Source organism: Solanum pennellii, chromosome 10 (assembly GCF_001406875.1).
Source record: "Solanum pennellii chromosome 10, SPENNV200".
NCBI lineage: Eukaryota > Viridiplantae > Streptophyta > Magnoliopsida > Solanales > Solanaceae > Solanum > Solanum pennellii.
This window is the reverse complement of record NC_028646.1, coordinates 75,397,980-75,418,755: the sequence shown is the minus strand read 5'-3', so window position 1 is coordinate 75,418,755 and position 20,776 is coordinate 75,397,980. Positions and strand designations below refer to the sequence as shown.

The 20,776-nt window shown below is 30.7% G+C and overlaps 1 protein-coding gene across 1 annotated transcript; it reads left to right on the top strand.

The window, feature by feature from the left end:
• Positions 1-14,230: 14,230 nt before the first annotated feature.
• Positions 14,231-15,932, top strand: LOC107032495 (non-specific lipid-transfer protein 2-like). The gene is made up of 2 exons (XM_015234100.1): positions 14,231-14,744; positions 15,621-15,932. The coding sequence occupies exons 1-2, from the start codon at positions 14,407-14,409 to the stop codon at positions 15,628-15,630; spliced, it is 348 nt and encodes a 115-aa protein (XP_015089586.1). The 5' UTR covers positions 14,231-14,406; the 3' UTR covers positions 15,631-15,932.
• Positions 15,933-20,776: the final 4,844 nt, after the last annotated feature.

Here is a 20,776-nt window from a genome sequence, read left to right as displayed (position 1 = left end):
TAAAATGATTTGTACATTTTGCTTTAATTGATATTAGAATCACGGATCTTGAATTCTAATTAAGGTAATGAACATTTATTCTCGTTAACGATTTATGTGTATTTTTATGTTATAAAATTTATTCTCATGGATGATTTAGTATATAGCAGGTATATATAGCTTACTAATATTGCATTAGAATTGTTGCAAATAGCAGGTAATAACCGTTGCAATAGGCATTAAGCAACAGTTCTACAATTGTTTAAAAGTGTTGCAATATTCCTATAACAACCGTCGCAATTGAGTGAAATGGTGTGTTGAATCAAAAAAAACTGTAGCCATAGCCTTAACAGAACTGATGCATAAACCTCTATTACGACGGTTAAAAACTGTACCAATACATACATAACCGTTGGCAATTAATTCAAATGATAACCGTGGCAATAGGTCAATGTATGGCTACGGTTATATGAACTGTCGCACAGAACCGTAGCAACAGCTCTATTGCTACGCGATCTGTTGTAGCGGTTGGTGTAACCGTAGCCTTAGACCTATGGCTACGGTAAAAACGTCAATTGCAACGATAGGTGAACCGTGGCAGTATACCAAATTTCTAGTAGTGACTATAATCATAGTTTGATTTAATTGTACCCATAGCAAACTGTTGTCATTTATCTCTTACCTGGTGAATCTCGCTCGCCACTCTCGTTCTCTCCCTTGGCTCTCTCGCTTTTATACAAACACAAATGTATAAAATGTGTTTGTATTGTACAAAGCAAGAAAAAATTGTATATATACATATATTTTCGTTCCCCTCTCTTCTCTCTCCCAGATCTCACTCGTCACTCTTTCAAATATTGCTCGCTCATTCGCCTCTCCTACTTTATACAAAAATTCAAATGTATAAAATACGTTCGTGTTTGTATAAGTGAGAGAAATTTTTTTATATATATATACATATATATATATATATTTTCGTTCCCCTCTCTCCCCTCTCCCAGATCTCGCTCGCACTCTCCCAGATTTCACTCGCTCACTCACCTCTCTAACTTTATACAAACAGAAATGTATACATTGGTTTAAATTTGTATAAATTGAGAGAAAATTGTATATACGAATACAAATGCATATATTTTCATCATATACACTTATGATTATACAAATACAATATTTCCCTACCCTCTTTTGTCTTTCTCTCCTTTTCACTTTATATATACAGACACAGATTATACAATTGATCTTTTGTATATGTATAGCAAAATAGATTATACAACTATTTTCTTTTGTATATATATAGCGAAATTATACAACTGTTTTCTTTTGTACATGTATAGCGAAATGCATATTTATGTTTGCTATAAAACGCAATTATGCAAAATATAGTTATAACATACAAATATAATTTTTATGTTTGTTATATTTGAAAGTTGCATTTATACGTTAGTTTATTAAATTAATGATGATAAAATCTCAAGCACAAGAGTTTGATGGCACAACATAAAAGGTTTATAATATTTGTGTTGAATCCATTCCATTTTTTTGGTCAACTTTAGCTATCCAATTGCTACAAGCAATTGTTAAAAAGGAATAGTAATTGAAGTTGAAAATTTTTTGTGGTTGGCAAATTGGTAAGATTTGCAACTATTTTTGACTTTGCTATATTTACCTATGTCATTAGTGACATAAGCATGGCTTTATCCTTCTATAAATAGAGTATTCTTGCTCATTTGTAGAACACACCAAAGCTAGAGAGAAAAACCACTTTGAGAGCAAAGTGAGGTATTCCATAGACTATACAAGAAAAATAGTCAGTGAAGAAAAATAGAGTGTGAGCGATATTTTAATAAGGTGGAAACCAAAAGAGTGTTGTTCCTTTTGAGTGTGTAGTAGTCACTTTGAGTATTGTATTCGTGACTACACTGTGCAAAATTCCTTACTATAGTGATATCAGTTGCTCCTCTTGGCCCGTGGTTTTTTTCCTTATTGAGAAGGGTTTCCACGTAAATTTCTTGGTGTCGTTATTTTTTCATTTTATTTCCATTACTTTTACCATATATATTGTTGTGTTTATCCGCGTTTTCCTAATAAACTGGTATCAGAGCCAAGGTTTTATCTGAGTATACTCTGTATTGCAACACAGTCTGAACTTCCACATCAGAAAAGATTTACTATGATTTGCGATAACAATATTTTTTGGAGAAAAATAATGGAAGCCAACACAAGTAGAATGGTTACTCTAAATGGTGTTAATTATGCAATTTGGAAGAGAAAAATGGAAGATCTTCTTTATGTCAAGAACTTTTACAAGCCAGTATTTACCACTGTAAAGCCTGATAATAAAACAGATGAAGAGTGGAATCTGTTGCACAGACAGGTTTGTGGATTCATTAGGCAATGGTTCGACGATAATGTGTTGAACCATATTTCTGGGGAGACACATGCTCGAACCCTATGGGAGCATCTTGAAAGTTTGTATGCTCGAAAGACTGGCAATAACAAAATATTCTTAATAAAGCAGATGTTGAGTTTAAATTATCATGATGGTTCTCCGATGGCAGACCATCTGAATAATTTTCAGGAGATCATGAACCAATTATATGCTATGGGCATCAAATTTGATAAAGAAATTCAAAGCTTGCTTCTACTTGGTTCCCTACCAGACTCTTGGGAAATATTTAGAACTTCATTGTCAAATTCTGCTCCGAATTGTGTGATTTCTATGGATTCCGCCAAGAGTAGTGTCTTGAACGAAGAGATGAGAAGAATAACTCAAGGTTCTTCTTCGTCGGATGTCCTGATAAGTGGCCCCAGGGGGAGAAACAAAAATCGTGGTTCTCAGTATAGAGAACAAAATAGGATCAAATCCAGAGGCAGACATAAGGATATTGAGTGTTATCATTGTGGCATGAAAGGGCACACAAAGAAGTTCTGCAGGAAGTTGAAGAGGGAGAACAAAAAAAAAAAGAGGAAACTAAGGAAGATGGCAATGAAATTACCTAGCCACCGTTACCACCGAAGATCTTGTTACTTTCCTTGATGCGAATATGATAAATATTGCTTGTGATGAGTCAAGCTGGGTTGTGGACACTGGTGCCGCATCTCATGTGACATCAAGGAAGGATTTTTCTCTTCCTATACTCCTGGTGATTTTGGAACCTTGAGTATGGGTAATGAGACTGTTTCTAGGGGGATGGTATTGGTACAATTTGTTTGGAAACTAGTATTGGAACTAAACTAGTTTTGAACAATGTGAAACATGCTCCTGATATTCGTCTGCACCTAATTTCTGTTGGTGTTTTAGATGATGAAGGATATGTTAGTACCAACGGTGATGGAAATGGAAACTCATTAAGGGTTCCTTAGTTGTGGCTCTTGGTAACAAACGTCGTGGTCTATACTGGACTACGACATCTGCTTGTGTTGATATGGTGAATGCGGTTGAGAGCGATAACTCTTCAACGTTATGGCACAAGAGACTTAACCACATAAGCGAGAAAAGACTTAATGTTCTAGCCAAGAAGAAATTTTTGTTAAATTTCAAAAGTGCTAAATTAGAAAAGTGTGAGCAGTGCTTGACTGGTAAACAAAATAGAGTTTCTTTTAAGTCCTACCCTCCTTCTAGAAAGACAGAGTTGCTTGAGTTGGTGCATTCTGATTTATGTGGTCCAATAAAGACAAAGACATTGGGGGGTGCACTCTCCTTTGTCACTTTCATTGATGATTGCTCGAGAAAACTTTGGGTCTATGTCTTGAAGACTAAAGACCAAGTGTTAGGTGTCTTCAAGCAGTTTCAAGCTTCAGTTGAAAGAGAAACTGGAAGGAAACTTAAATGTATTCGTACTAATAATGGTGGTGAATGTTGTGGACTATTTGACGAATATTGCAAGCATCAAGGTATTTGACACCAAAGACTCCTCAAGACTCCTCAGTTTAATGGTTTGGCTGAGAGAATGAACAGGACCTTGATGGAAAGAGTTAGATGTTTGCTTTCTGAAGCAAAGTTGCCGAACTCATTTTGGGGTGAGGCTTTATTGATCGCTGCACATGTTATTAATCTATCTCCGGCTGTTGCTTTGCAAAGTGATGTACCAAATAGTGTTTGGTACGGAAAGGGTGTTTCCTATGACCATTTGAGAGTATTTGGTTGCTAAGCTTTTGTACATGTGCCAAAAGATGAGAGGTCAAAGTTAGATGCCAAGACAAGGCAGTGCATCTTCATTGGATATGGCCTTGATGAATTTGGTTACAGGCTATATGATCCAATTGAAAGGAAACTTGTGAGAAGCCGTGATATTATTTTCATGGAGAATCAAACAATTGAAGATATTGACAAAGCGGAGAAGCTAAAATATTCAAGTTCTGATGGAATAGTTCATGATGATGAAGTTTCTCACACAAGTGTGCATGATGTTGTTGGGCTTGATAATCATGGTGGCGCCAAAATCATGTATCGAATCAACATGTTGATGTAGATAATAACAATGATATTGTTATTGATAATTCTGTAGCTCATGAAGTTGTGGACGAATTAAATATTTCGCTTCGGATGTCCACAAGACAACGATTTTCTTCCTCCCGTTATTCACCTAATGAGTATGTGTTACTCACTGACGGAGGAGAACCTGAATGTTATGAGGAGGCCATGGAAGATGAGCACAAGGATAAATGGATTGAAGCCATGCAAGATGAGATGAAGTCTCTGCATGAGAACCACACTTATGAGTTGGTAAAATTGTCCAAGGGCATGAGAGCTTTGAAGAACAAGTGGGTGTTCAAAGTTAAAATTGAAGAACACAACTTGAAGCCCAGGTACAAAGCTAAATTGGTTGTTAAGGGATTTGGTCAAAGGAAGGATATTGACTTTGACGAAATATTTTCTCCTGTTGTGAAAATGTCCTTGATTCGCACAATTCTAGGTTTGGCTGCTAGTATTAATTTAGAGATTGAACAAATGGATGTGAAGATGACTTTCCTTCACAGTGACCTAGAAGAAGAGATTTATATGCAACAACCTGAGGGCTTCAAAGTAGATGGTAAAGAAAATTTTGTGTGCAAACTCAGAAAGAGTCTATATGGCCTAAAGCAAGCTCCTAGACATTGGTACAAGAAGTTTGAATCTGTCATGAAGGAGCAACGCTATAAGAAGACTTCTTCAGATCATTGTGTATTTGTACAAAAAATTTCTAACCAAGATTTTGTCATCATTTTGTTGTATGTGGATGATATGTTAATTGTGGGCAAGAATACTTCCAAGATTGACGAGCTGAAGAAAGAGTTGTGTAAGTCTTTTTCTATGAAAGACTTGGGACATGCCAAGCAAATTTTGGGCATGAGAACAACTCATCACAGAGATGAAAGAAAGATTTATTTGTCCCAGAAGAAGTACATTGAACGTGTACTAGCGCGCTTCAATATGAAGAATGCTAAGCTTGTTACTACACCTCTTGCTGGTCATATGAAGTTGAGCAAGAAGATGTGTCCTACAGCTAAGGAGAAAAAAGAAAACATGGGCAAAGTTCCATATTCCTCCGTCGTCGGAAGTCTAATGTATGCAATGGTATGCAGTAGACCTGATATTGCTCACGCAGTCGGTGTTTTGAGCAGATTTCTCGAAAATCCGAAAAAAGAGCATTGGGAAGCTGTGAAGTCGATACTCAGGTATCTTAGAGGAAGCTCAGATGAATGCTTGTGTTTTGGAGCATCAAATCCAATCTTGAAAGGATACAGATTCTGATATGGCAGGTGACCTTGATAACAGAAAATCCACCACTGGATATTTGTTTACTTTTTCAGGGGGAGCTATATCATGGCAATCGAAGTTGTAGAAGTGTGTTGCACTATCTACAACTGAAGCTGAGTATATTGCGGCTACTGAAGCCGGTAAGGAGATTATATGACTGAAACGATTTCTTCAAGAGCTTGGTTTGAATCAGATGGAGTATATTGTCTATTGTGACAGCCAGAGTGCAATAGACCTGAGTAAGAACTCGATATACCATGCAAGAACAAAACACATCGACGTCAGATATCACTGGATTCGTGAGGAAGTGGAGAGTGAATCATTTCACGTCAAAAAGATCAAAACAAGTGAAAATCCTACAGATATGCTGACCAAGACGATACCGAAAGACAAGTTCGAGTTATGCAAAGAACTTGTGGGTATAAACTCTCTCTAAAGAAGATGAAGACACATTCTTCCAGTAAATGGGACTGGAGGGGGAGATTTGTTGAATTCATCCCGTTTTTTGGTCAACTTTAGCTATCCAATTGCTACAAGCAATTGTTAAAAAGGAATAGTAATTGGAGTTGAAAATTTTTGGTGGTTGGCAAATTGGTAAGATTTGCAACCATTTTTGACTTTGCTATATTTACCTATGTCATTAGTGACATAAGCATGGCTTTATCCTTCTATAAATAGAGCATTCTTGCTCATTTGTAGAACACACCAAAGCTAGAGAGAAAAACCACTTTGAGAGCAAAGTGAGGTATTCCATAGACTATACAAGAAAAATAGTCAGTGAAGAAAAATAGAGTGTGAGCGATATTTTAGTAAGGTGGAAACCAAAAGAGTATTGTTCCTTTTGAGTGTGTAGTCACTTTGAATATTGTATTCGTGACTACACTGGTAAAATTCCTTACTATAGTGATATCAGTTGCTCCTCTTGACCCGTGATTTTTTCCCTTATTGAGAAAAATTTCCACGTAAATTTCTTGATGTCATTATTTTTCCATTTTATTTCCATTACTTTTACCATATATATTATTGTGTTTATCCGCGTTTTCCTAACAATTTGAACCCAAAAGTACTATGCAAGACTGCAGGTAACGATTCTGACCTGCAGTGGCCTGTTGTGAGAGACACCTAGATTAACTTTTGGTAGAAAAATCAATTAACTACTCACAATCACAATTTAAGATGTAATAAAAAATAAGCAATTTCAAATATAATAAACATTTGGTTTAATTTCCTCGTAAAGATGTTATTGATCCAACCCCCTATTATTTTGGACTTGAACACATATTTCTATGAGGAGTTATCATAAGTAGTTATAATTTGGATTATAATTATAAATGGCAGACATAGTTTATCTAATTACTCCCTCCGTTTAAAAAAAGGATGACCTAGTTTGATTTGGAACGAAGTTTAAGAAAAGAAAAAAGAATTTTTAATCTTGTGGTTCTAAATTAAAGTTATGTTAAATGTACCAAATTGTCATTTAATCTTGTGGTCTTAAACATGACACATGAAAAGTTAAAGTCAAATTATTGTCAAAAAGAAAATGGGTCATTCTTTTTGAAACAAACTAAAAAGGAAATAGGGACATTCTTTTTGAAACGGAGTATAATTTATAGCATCAGTTTTGAAGAGAAGAAAGGAGAAATGTGAGCAAGATTGAGAGAGATAGAGAATTGAGGCGAGCAAGGTGTATCGCATATGTAATTTAATTGGTATCTCAATTGCAACCGTGATACACAAATTACATATACACATATACTTAATATCCCTTCTCTCTTTCTCTCTCAAATCTTGCCCGCCTCTCTTCCTGATTCGCATACAGATACACATATTAGCTTTGAAAGTGATATATAAATAGAGTAAATACTATACATTAATTACATTAAATATTAATTACATTAGTCCAAAAATAAATACACAGAGTCTACTTCAATTTACACAAATAAAATAAATATTGATAGTTTGAATACATTGATAGTTTGAATATTGTATCAACCCTAAAATAAATAGACAAATATAGTCTATTCAACTTTTTCGTGATTCACAAATTAAATTAAAATATTGATACATATTTGTTTGAATATTGTATCAATTCTTATATTAATGCACACATAATAAATATTCAGTGTTTTTTGTAATAGTTGTATCAATTATTTTTATACACAAATACAATCTGATAATAGTTGAGTCAGTTTTTTTTTTTGGAAAAATTGTATATAATAGCAAACTAATAACCTAAAATAAATGGAGTAGCTAGGGTTTGATTTAATTGTGCTCCATAGCAAACGTTAGCCAAAATTTGCCAGGCGTCTCTCTCCCAAAAATCTCGCTCGCCACTCTCCCATTCTCGCTCGCTACTCTCTGCTCGCCTCTCTAGCTTTATACACAGAAGTGTATAATTCTGTTTCTGTTTTGTATAAAGCGAGAGATAATGTATATAGACATGCAAAAACATATATCTTCGTGTTATACACTTAATTATACAATTTACAAACATTTTACTTCAATTCAATTGTAGACAAATGCAAATTTTATACAAATATTGCAGAGAAAAAGGCCAACGAATTATACAATTGCGAATTATACAATTGCAGTGAAATACAATTTTCTCTAGCTTTATACAACAGAAGTGTATATATTGTGTTTCTGTTTTTGTATAAAGCGAGAGAAAAACATATATCTTCTTGCTATACACTTATAATTATGTAATATACATACAATTGTGCATTATACAATTGCAGTGAAATAGGATAGCGAATTATACAATTGCAGCGAAATAGGCCGGCGAATTATACAATTTAGACAGCGAATTATACAATTGTATATGTATAGCGAATTATACAGTTTTATGTTTGCTATGGAGCGCAATTATGCAAACTTTGCTATAGCATACAAATATGAATTTTTTGTTTGATATATGTGAAAGTTACCTTTTTTTTAATTCAGAAATACAATCTGAAACACATTCAATTCTTTTTTTTTTTACAGAAATACAATCTGAAACACAAATTCAATTATTTTTTTTATACATCGATACAATTAATTGTATTAATAATATGTATGGATGAAGAAGATACAACTTGATACTTTTTTTTCATTTTTAACGAACTTCTTTTCCCAGATTTTTTTTCCTATCGCTACTTAGTTTTTCAGTTACGTCGCTGCTTGGAAAATGATGCCAAATTAGACAAATTGCTGAACAAACTTGACTAATTGGCACATGATTCCAAAGATCATTTTCTTGATAAGATAGGCAAAATAATAGAGATCACAATGAATTTATAAGTTTTATTTTTCAAATTAGGACATAGTTTGTAGTCCAGTAAAAGCAAATCTGTAGCAAAATATCATGAGTTACTGAAGAAAAGTCAAATGTTAAAGAAATTATTAAGAAAGTTTTGTGAGTATTTTTCAAAAAAATAACAAATAATAATCTCTTATTTTTCTTTTTATAATGAAATTATCATAGATTTGAACTTTTACTTCCTCATAATTCTATCTTTTATTCACAACTAATAATATACACCTCATTACACTACTTGTATATGCAGTGTCATGAGAAATTTCTCTTTTCGATTCATTTTATTTGTCATATTTTATTTTTTTTATGCGTTTTCAAAATCATTAACTACAAAATTTAGGATCAAATTACCTTCTGAACTATAAAAAAAAAAGTTTAAATTTATCCGATCTTGATATCTGGAAAAAAAAAAGGACATGTGTTCCTTTTCGCATAGTTAAGAGGAGAAATTATTTCCAATTAGTAATAGCGATGGCATACTTGACCCATTTTAATGGGGGCAAATTTATTCCATTTTACCTAAATTTGGCCATTATCCTTTATATTTATGCACATATGACAACTAAAATAGGCCAAAGAAAGAAGACCCCTATTAGTTATAGGTGTCGAAAATCTTTCAAAAGAGTAAACAAGAAAATAGTGGGACGGAAACGCAAGTAAATCTCACTAGTTTAAGTATATACATGTATGTCAGATACATCAATATACATGTATTCAGATACATGGAGTTAAAATTAAGTATATTTTGTTTTAGATATCTTATATCCAAGTGAATTCTTATATATCAGTAATATATAGCAAATCTCGTTCATCTCTCTCATTTCACTCGCCATTTATCTGGTGTCTCAGATACATGTAAATCACTCCAGATACATGTACCTAGTGTATATCTGGTGTGATTCACATGTATTCGAGATACAAACAAATCTTGCTTGTCTCCGGCCTCTCATATCTCACTCGCATCTCTCCCTATTTTTGTGCATATAATAGAAAAAATACATATATCTAAGTGTATTTTCTTTAATATATAATAAGATACGTAATATTTGAAAGTATAGATAATAATAATATATATAGCAGTGAAACACGTCTAGTTATATACTTAATATTTTGAACGTATAAGTAATAATAGTATCTATAGGAGTTATTGTAGGAACATGAGATCATTGGTTGATAGGTAGATATTTTATACTTTTTATCTATATATTTCCAAGACGGAAGAGTAACGCAATTTAATATATATATTAAAAAATATTCTTGATATTAAATTGTCAATATCTCTAACACTATTCACTCATCTTAATAATAAAAACTACATAATTTATAGATTAGTTGAAGGAGACCTATAAGTTATGAAAAAATGTGTTCTACATTGAATCTTCATTTAGTAAAATAATTAAATATATTCATAGTCAATAGCGATCTCAGACTCAAACTATAGTTGCTTAAGATATGTTGCTTCTTGGAAGATGATACCAAATTGAAGACCAATCGATATATGATCAAACTTGACTTAGAATATGAATCCAAACAAGATTTTTCTTCATGCCTTGGCCACGTGACGATGGGTGATAAGATGTCCAAGTGATAAAGATCATGATGAGATTATAATTTTGATTTTTCCTTCATGTATTGGCCATTTTCTACAAATCAAGACATTTGTGAAAGCAAACAACAGAGGAATAATGTGAGTTACCGACGAAAAGTCTAATGGTACGTACATGGCTAATTAAAAGCCATCGATCGTAGACATGGAGAATTCTAGGGGCGAGTGTTTGGGCCATTCATATTAAACAGGTCAACTTATATAAATCTGACTAGTAATTTAGGAGCTAATTACTTAGAAGCAATTTAGTTTGCAATATTACGTATCATATAAGATTTTTGTGTCTCGAGATACGTCCAAATACATGTATGTTGGAAACATGGGGTCAAATTAGGTGTAATTTGTTATAGATACATTGTATTCAAGTGGATTCACATGTATAATCTCGCTCACTTCCCTCGCGTCTCTCCCTTCTGGCTCGCCACTTTCCCATATATCTGGTATCCAATATACATGCAAATCACTCCAGATATAAATGAATATTGCTCTCCTCTCTCTATTTTTGTGTTATTGGATAGCAAAAATACATGTATCTAAGTGTAAGATACGTAGGAAATTCTTAATTAGTGAGTCTAAAGCCTAAAGGGTAAAAAATGTTAACAAAAATTCTAAAACAGTATATGAAATTTCTTTTTAACTAAAAGGGCAAAATCGCTCGCGAAGTAGCGATTTTGTCTATTGGAAAAAGCAAAATCGCTGCTATAGCAGCGATTTTGTTAAATTTGATTTTTTTTTAAAAAAATAAAATTAAAACAAAATCGCTCCCGAGGGAGCGATTTTGTTTTAATTTTATTTTTTTTAAAAAAAAAAAAAAATTATAACAAAATCGCCCCCTCGGGAGCGATTTTGTTTTAATTTTATTTTTTTTAAAAAAAAAAAAAAATTATAACAAAATCGCCCCCTCGGGAGCGATTTTGTTTTAATTTTATTTTTTTTAAAAAAAAAAAAAAATTATAACAAAATCGCCCCCTCGGGAGCGATTTTGTTTTAATTTTATTTTTTTTAAAAAAAAAAAAAAATTATAACAAAATCGCCCCCTCGGGAGCGATTTTGTTTTAATTTTATTTTTTTTAAAAAAAAAAAAAAATTATAACAAAATCGCCCCCTCGGGAGCGATTTTGTTTTAATTTTATTTTTTTTAAAAAAAAAAAAAAATTATAACAAAATCGCCCCCTCGGGAGCGATTTTGTTTTAATTTTATTTTTTTTAAAAAAAAAAAAAAATTATAACAAAATCGCCCCCTCGGGAGCGATTTTGTTTTAATTTTATTTTTTTTAAAAAAAAAAAAAAATTATAACAAAATCGCCCCCTCGGGAGCGATTTTGTTTTAATTTTATTTTTTTTAAAAAAAAAAAAAAATTATAACAAAATCGCCCCCTCGGGAGCGATTTTGTTTTAATTTTATTTTTTTTAAAAAAAAAAAAAAATTATAACAAAATCGCCCCCTCGGGAGCGATTTTGTTTTAATTTTATTTTTTTTAAAAAAAAAAAAAAATTATAACAAAATCGCCCCCTCGGGAGCGATTTTGTTTTAATTTTATTTTTTTTAAAAAAAAAAAAAAATTATAACAAAATCGCCCCCTCGGGAGCGATTTTGTTTTAATTTTATTTTTTTTAAAAAAAAAAAAAAATTATAACAAAATCGCCCCCTCGGGAGCGATTTTGTTTTAATTTTATTTTTTTTAAAAAAAAAAAAAAATTATAACAAAATCGCCCCCTCGGGAGCGATTTTGTTTTAATTTTATTTTTTTTAAAAAAAAAAAAAAATTATAACAAAATCGCCCCCTCGGGAGCGATTTTGTTTTAATTTTATTTTTTTTAAAAAAAAAAAAAAATTATAACAAAATCGCCCCCTCGGGAGCGATTTTGTTTTAATTTTATTTTTTTTAAAAAAAAAAAAAAATTATAACAAAATCGCCCCCTCGGGAGCGATTTTGTTTTAATTTTATTTTTTTTAAAAAAAAAAAAAAATTATAACAAAATCGCCCCCTCGGGAGCGATTTTGTTTTAATTTTATTTTTTTTAAAAAAAAAAAAAAATTATAACAAAATCGCCCCCTCGGGAGCGATTTTGTTTTAATTTTATTTTTTTTAAAAAAAAAAAAAAATTATAACAAAATCGCCCCCTCGGGAGCGATTTTGTTTTAATTTTATTTTTTTTAAAAAAAAAAAAAAATTATAACAAAATCGCCCCCTCGGGAGCGATTTTGTTTTAATTTTATTTTTTTTAAAAAAAAAAAAAAATTATAACAAAATCGCCCCCTCGGGAGCGATTTTGTTTTAATTTTATTTTTTTTAAAAAAAAAAAAAAATTATAACAAAATCGCCCCCTCGGGAGCGATTTTGTTTTAATTTTATTTTTTTTAAAAAAAAAAAAAAATTATAACAAAATCGCCCCCTCGGGAGCGATTTTGTTTTAATTTTATTTTTTTTAAAAAAAAAAAAAAATTATAACAAAATCGCCCCCTCGGGAGCGATTTTGTTTTAATTTTATTTTTTTTAAAAAAAAAAAAAAATTATAACAAAATCGCCCCCTCGGGAGCGATTTTGTTTTAATTTTATTTTTTTTAAAAAAAAAAAAAAATTATAACAAAATCGCCCCCTCGGGAGCGATTTTGTTTTAATTTTATTTTTTTTAAAAAAAAAAAAAAATTATAACAAAATCGCCCCCTCGGGAGCGATTTTGTTTTAATTTTATTTTTTTTAAAAAAAAAAAAAAATTATAACAAAATCGCCCCCTCGGGAGCGATTTTGTTTTAATTTTATTTTTTTTAAAAAAAAAAAAAAATTATAACAAAATCGCCCCCTCGGGAGCGATTTTGTTTTAATTTTATTTTTTTTAAAAAAAAAAAAAAATTATAACAAAATCGCCCCCTCGGGAGCGATTTTGTTTTAATTTTATTTTTTTTAAAAAAAAAAAAAAATTATAACAAAATCGCCCCCTCGGGAGCGATTTTGTTTTAATTTTATTTTTTTTAAAAAAAAAAAAAAATTATAACAAAATCGCCCCCTCGGGAGCGATTTTGTTTTAATTTTATTTTTTTTAAAAAAAAAAAAAAATTATAACAAAATCGCCCCCTCGGGAGCGATTTTGTTTTAATTTTATTTTTTTTAAAAAAAAAAAAAAATTTAAGGTAATGTCGCTGCATAAGCAGCGACTTACTTAAAAAGGGTATTAAAAAAAATTTGAAAATTGAAAATCGCTCCCGAGGGAGCGATTTTGTTATAATTTTTTTTTTTTTTTTAAAGCAAATTTAACAAATCGCTGCTATAGCAGCGATTTTGCTTTTTTCAGTGGATAAAATCGCTACTTCGCGAGCGATTTTGCCCTTTTGGTTAAAAAGAAATTTCATATACCGTTTTGGAATTTTTGTTAACATTTTTTACCCTTTAGGCTCCGGACTCCTTAATTAGTGATAAGATATGTAACATTTTAAAAGTTTAGGTAATAATCATATCTATGATGGTAAAATATAGCTAATTATGTAGTTTTTCCTATTAAATATGAAAATTTTGTTTTGAGTTTCTGATTTTTGGATCTGAAAAAAATTATAAACCAACTAATTATATTTTTTTAAGTTATATTTGGGATTAATCTATTTGAAAATGTCATATAATTTTACTTTGTCCATTGTATGAGTAGGTGCCTTAGAATAAATTCCTCGACTACTTTATCACTTTAGTTCCAATTAATTTCCTCTCTATAAAAACCCTAAGGTACTCACTAAATTTTTCTACCCAACACTCCTCACACTATTCTCTCAATTATATATCTCTTTAAAGAATGAAAATGTTTGTGAAGATTGCATGTTTGGTGGTTTTGTGCATGTTGATTACAAATGCACCCCATGCAAAGGCAGTGACTTGTGGCCAAATTCAGGTTGGGGTAGTGAATTGCCTTCCTTATTTGCAGAACCGTGGGCCAATAGGAGGCTGTTGTGGTGTCATTAAAGATTTGCTTAAGCTTTGTAAGACACCACATGAACGTAGAAAATCATGTACATGTGTCAAAAAAGCTGCTAATACTATTAAAGGCATTGATTTTGGTAAAGCTGCTGGTCTCTCTGGAGTTTGTGGTGTCAAGATTCCTTTTGAGATCAGCCCCTCTGTTGACTGCTCCAAGTATGTTTTTTTAGTTTTCGTTAACCTAATTCAATCTTAAAAGTTGAACATTTAATGTGTGTTTGGTAAAAAAAAAAATGATACGTAAAATGAATCTAGATCTGATATACCATGTCAAATTAAGACTTGACTAGTAGTCGACTGACTTACGAATACCAGCACCACTAAAATAAAGAGGTGGGCTTGATTCCTCGGCAACCTGTCTCGGAGGGCGAGATAGATAGCTTGACCTGAGTATATGACACTATATCAAAAATGATTATTAACGGCAATTAATTTTTAATTGTCGCTAAATATGTATTTTAAGCGGCAATTAACACTCTTTAGTTTGTATATGTCTCTAAAATCTTTAGCGACATTGATTCTAATGACGCTCAACTAATGCCGGTAAAGACTTTAAGTTGTAGTGTAAAGAGGTGGTTTGGTTCCTTGGTAGCCTGTTCCGGAGGGCGGAATAGATAGCTTGACCTGATCAGTTAAATTAGTCACAACAACTCTTGGAAAAGAAAATAAATACTGAGGCTATAACATAAACTCAAAAGTTAGCTCACGAATAAAGATTTGTCCAAGATCATATAAAGAGATCACTTATCCCTTCACCAATAGGCGTAGGACACTTCAAGTACCCCTTAATATACAGCATAATTATTTCGACTAGTGGCTTAACCATAAATATATATATATAAGAGGAATAACTTTTTCTTTTTGAACTAAGCTAAAATGATATACTTGTGATTTAAAATTTTAAAATCCGACTTAAATCCACTTATCAAGCTTCTTTTAAAATTAATTACCCCTACTCCTTCTATTATTGTACATATATATAGCTAGGTAGTAAGTTTCTTGGTTAATGTTTGTTTTAATGTGACGATGCAGGGTGAAGTGACGTTAATGAAAGACATTTGTTTTCCACATCATAATATATAGTAGTAGCACAATTACGTGGACAATAATAAGATAATTAAGTCGAGATTGATCCGGCTTAAATCACGGATCGTTTCGGTTTCTCTCTTTAGCTTCTTTATGTGTGTTTTAGTATCGTAATTGAAATCTTGTAATAAAACTTTGGAGGTTTGTTATATTACAATCCGATCATGATAATGTATGTTCTATTTTATTTAGTTCAATAGATGTGTGATGTACATTACTTGATACAAGGCAAAACTTAATGACATCATTATAGAGAAATTTGACTATATTACATTCAACGATATTGTACCTCCAACAAAAGGTTAATAACAGAACCACCATATATTCAGGAGTCCGAAGTCAAAAGGGTAAAAAAAATTGTCAAAAATTCCAAAAGGGTACATTAACTTTTTTTTAACCAAAAGGGCAAAATCGCTCCTCACGGAGCGATTTGTTTATGAAAAAATTGACGTGCTAATTTTTTTAAAAAAACATAGAAATTGCTACTGTAACAGTGATTTCATCCAGAAAAAAAAATCCTTAAATCATTGTCGTAGCAGTGATTTGTCAATTTTTTTTTAAATAAATGCACCAAATGTGGACCAAAATGCTGCCTGCCTCTATTAACTTTTTTAATGAAAAAGAAATTTAATTTTTTTTTTGAAAAACGCTGCACTCGCAGCGATATTTAAAAAAAAATTGTCAAAACAAAATCGCTCCGTCAGGAGTGATTTTACCCTTTTAATTAAAAAAAATTGATATGTCCTTTTGAAAGTTTTGACAAATTTTTTTACCCTTTTAACTCCGAACTCATATATTCAGCACAAAGCCTAAAGTACATAAAACGTGTTCTGAATGGTGCTTCACTGAATCAAATAGAAAATGTAACTCGACTAAAAATTGTATCAATCACCAACATATACATCAAAGATTTAAAAAAAAAAGAACTTATGTAAATCCCATGGTTTAATTAGGAGCTAATTACTTAGATACACTTTAGTTTGCAACATTATGTATCTTATCAGATTGTGGTGTCTCCAAATACATGTATCTCAAATATATGGAGTCAAATTTAGGTGTAATTTAATTTAGATATATTGCATACAAGTGAATTCTCATGTATTTGGAATGTATAGCAAATCTCGCTGGTCTCTTTTTCCATTTTTATGTATCTGATAGCAAAAAAATACATATATCTTAATATAAAATACATAGAAAACTCTTGACTAATGATAAAAATACGTAATGTTTTAAAAATATAAATTATAATAGTATATATGATAGTTTTTCCCTTAAAAAACAATCAAAGGGTTTAAAATGACAATTTCCTAAGGGTGCAAAGGAACCCCTTTCCTTAAGGATAAGAAGAAACAGATTCCAAATATTATATCTAAATTTGACAAAGAAGTTTTTTTTAAAAATTAAGTTGTTAAAAAATACATGCGCCTTAAGCCTCAAATTTAAGGGGCTTCATTTTTTACAATAATATGTTATAAGTTATTATTTTTTAATAAATATTGAGTACTATTTATAGAAAAAGTAAATTTTTTATGAAAAAATGAAGAAATTATTAGAAGAAGTTTGACATATTTGAAGTACTTATCTCATGAAAAATAATTCAAAATAAGAATGATTATATTATCAATTAAAAACTAGAAAAAATTAATTATATAAAAATTATTAATAATTCAAATTTAAAACCCCATTTGATTTTACTTTAGGCCACTAATATGCTTGAGCCGCTCCCGATTAGAAAGATTGCATATGGGCAAGCCCACGTATAAAAAGGCCTTTTGGAAGCCACAGAAAAGGCATCAGCTTCAAAAACAAAAAAAAGGACTTGTCATACATAATTATAATACTAGGCATTTGCATTTTGTGTAATTGATATGAAATAATATGTTTGGCTAACGCATATACTTAATTGACTAATTATATGTAGATGTTTTGCTTCATTGTGAATTGTGATCGCAAATCAAGGGTCAAAACTATTATAGAAAAAAATAATAATAATTGAAATGTAACGACTTAGAATCAAATTCAAGTATATATCAACCACTCGACAATTTATGTTCTTTGATAAAACATTTTTCTTTTTTTTTATTTATACTCTTCAATTATAATTTTCCTTCAAAAACCAATAGAGGTTCGTCAGTTTTAGAAGAAATAATATTGATAAATAATCATAACTTTTAAGAATTAACGTGCGTGTTCAATTAACCGAAAGACATTTGTTGACTTCCATTCAAATATTTAGTTTTTATTTATGGTGGACGACTAGTAGGGCTTGAACACACAACATGATATACGTTTTGTAAGCCTCTATCCAATAGAATAAATCTTCAATTGTTTCCAGAAATGTCAATTTATGTATTTATATTAATAAAACTAAAATTTAATAACTATATATAACTTAATTTTCCGATAAAGGGATGTCGGTAGGACCAAGGTAGATCCGCCACTGATTTACGTACAAATTTTTTTTGCATGAAAAGTAATCAACAAAAGTACATCGCTTTCCTTTAAAATAAGAAAAAATTATCCAAATATACATCTTATTTTATCATAATTTCTAAATTTCCTACTATTTATAAAAAAAATCCACCTTTTGATACATCACTTTCCTCTCGTTGATACATTTCTATTCCGCTCTACTCTCTAATGCATTCATCCTCTTTGGATACATCTCCCCCATGTATCCAGTGCCCTATCTACTCTCTGACACATCTCTTGTTATGTATTTGAATATCTGCTCATGTATTCGATAGTTCAGTGATATATTCAAAATTCATAAATTTTAAGAGACTTTTGTGATTTGAAAATAATAATAATGTAATTTAGCTCTTAAAACTTTTATTCAGTCATTATTATGACATATAAGTTAAAACTATTGGATTTAGGTAAATTATACTTAAAATAAACATATGGATTTCCATTGATTTCTTTACAATATTTTTTAAAAAGGATCATTCACAAACCGATAGAATCCCTTCTCTCTCTCTCTCTATTTTTTTGGGCAGTTATAGTAGCGAATAATGCTTAGAGGCGTGCAAAAATCGAACCGATCGATAAATTGAACTGAAAAAAATGTTATTGGGTTGTTGTTATTGGGTAATTGGGTTATTGGGTTTTTAATGGGTTTATAAAAAAAAAGTTATTGGATTATTGGTTCGATATCGGGTTTCACTATAGGGTTATTGGGTAAATCGATAACCCAATACGATGGTAATAATTTACTATTTTATCCTTCCTAACAATTAAATGTTAATAATTTAATATATAACTAGACACTATAACTATATCAAATTATTAGTACTCTATCCACTTCACACTAGTCCGTTTTACTAGATTTTATTGTTTACTAAAAACCTAAAAGCTAATGTAAGGGTTCGCAATTGTAGCTTTTGATTTTAGTTTTAGTTTTAATCTTATTGGACTATTTGATTTTAGTTTTAGTTTGTAATTGTAGGTTGTAACATTTGCAAGTTTGTAAAGGTCCGTAATTTGATTAACATAAAAAATCTCATACTATGTTTTGGCGGTGACATGTAATTATAACCTTTGTACTATATTTAGATAAATAAGAAGTCATATTATATTTTACGGATATTTTCTTATTGGGTAAATCGAAAACCGAATCGATAACTATCAAAAATCGATAAACCGAAAACTGATAAAGAATATTGTATTGATTTGTTATCGAGTTATCATATTTAAAAATCGAAAATCAATAAATCGAATTAATAACACATAAAACCAAATTGGCCGATGCACACCCCTAATAGTGCTTTATTTTTTTTTTTGTGAATAAAAAGGAGTTTTGATTTAAAAAAAAGTACTCCATCAATAAGTTTTGAATTTAAAAAAGAGTTTTGCAAAATTGTTAATTATTTATTGAAATTGGGAACCGGAGATGATTGAAAAAAAACCTTTGAATTTTATATCTCAATTTTGAAAAAGTTTGATGAAGATTACAGTTGATTTTTGTTGGGATTTCAAAGTGGAAGAAATGAATAATTTGTAAAAAAAAATTTAAAGATTTAAGTTTCAAAAACAAACTCAAATTATATTGTTTTTTAGTTTTATATATAAACTATTGAGAGTGTGAATTTCACACTTTAACTATCACTTTTTATATTTTAGTTTGAGAAATACACATCTCTCTTTATACCACTCTCATCATGGTGTGTAATAAACTCTCTCTTTTATTTTATAAATTGGCACATCAGATTTTACATGAACAAAACATTCAACCTTGATAAAAATTAAATAAATTATTAGCATTAGTTAAAACTAAAAATTAAAAAATTATTATCCAAAAAACTAATATTTCTTCATAAATAAAATGTAAAGTATTTTTCTTACCCCACTCCATCACTTCCTCTTACCGTCCGTTCTTGGGCCATTTTTTAAGTTTTTCTTTTGTTTAAATTTTCTTTTATAAACGAATTTAATTTTTTCCCTCTATGCTCCCCCCCTCAAATATTAATTTAGATATTATTTTATTTTTAAAAAAAATAATTCTACCAACCCACCAATTCCTTCGCTTCCAATTTTTGTATCATTTTGTGTTAGATATATACATATCGAAAATAATTTTTTACTTGCCGCCAGAAAATATTATTTAATTTTTTACTTATTTATGTTATATTCGGTACACTAGTAACTTTTTTTTGGAAAAATGCACAAGTACCCCTCAACCTATGCCCGAAATCTCAGAGACACACCTATACTATACTAAGGTCCTATTACCCCCCTGAACTTATTTTATAAGTAATTTTCTATCCCTTTTCGACCTACGTGGCACTAGTTTAAAAAAAAGTCAACCAGCATTGGGCCCACAAGATAGTGTCAGGTAGGTCAAAAAGGGGTAGAAAATTATTAATAAAATAAGTTCAGCGGATAATAGGACCTTAGTATAGTATAAGTGTGTCTCTGAAATTTCGGGCATAGGTTGATGGGGTACTTACTTGTGCATCATCCCTTTTTTTTTCTAAAAGTATATGTATGTACATATCTAATACAAAATGAAAAAAAAAAATCAAGAGCGGGGGAATTACATAGGATGGGGTAGAATTTTTATTTTTGTAAAGATAAAATAATATAAATTTTTTTTTGGGGTG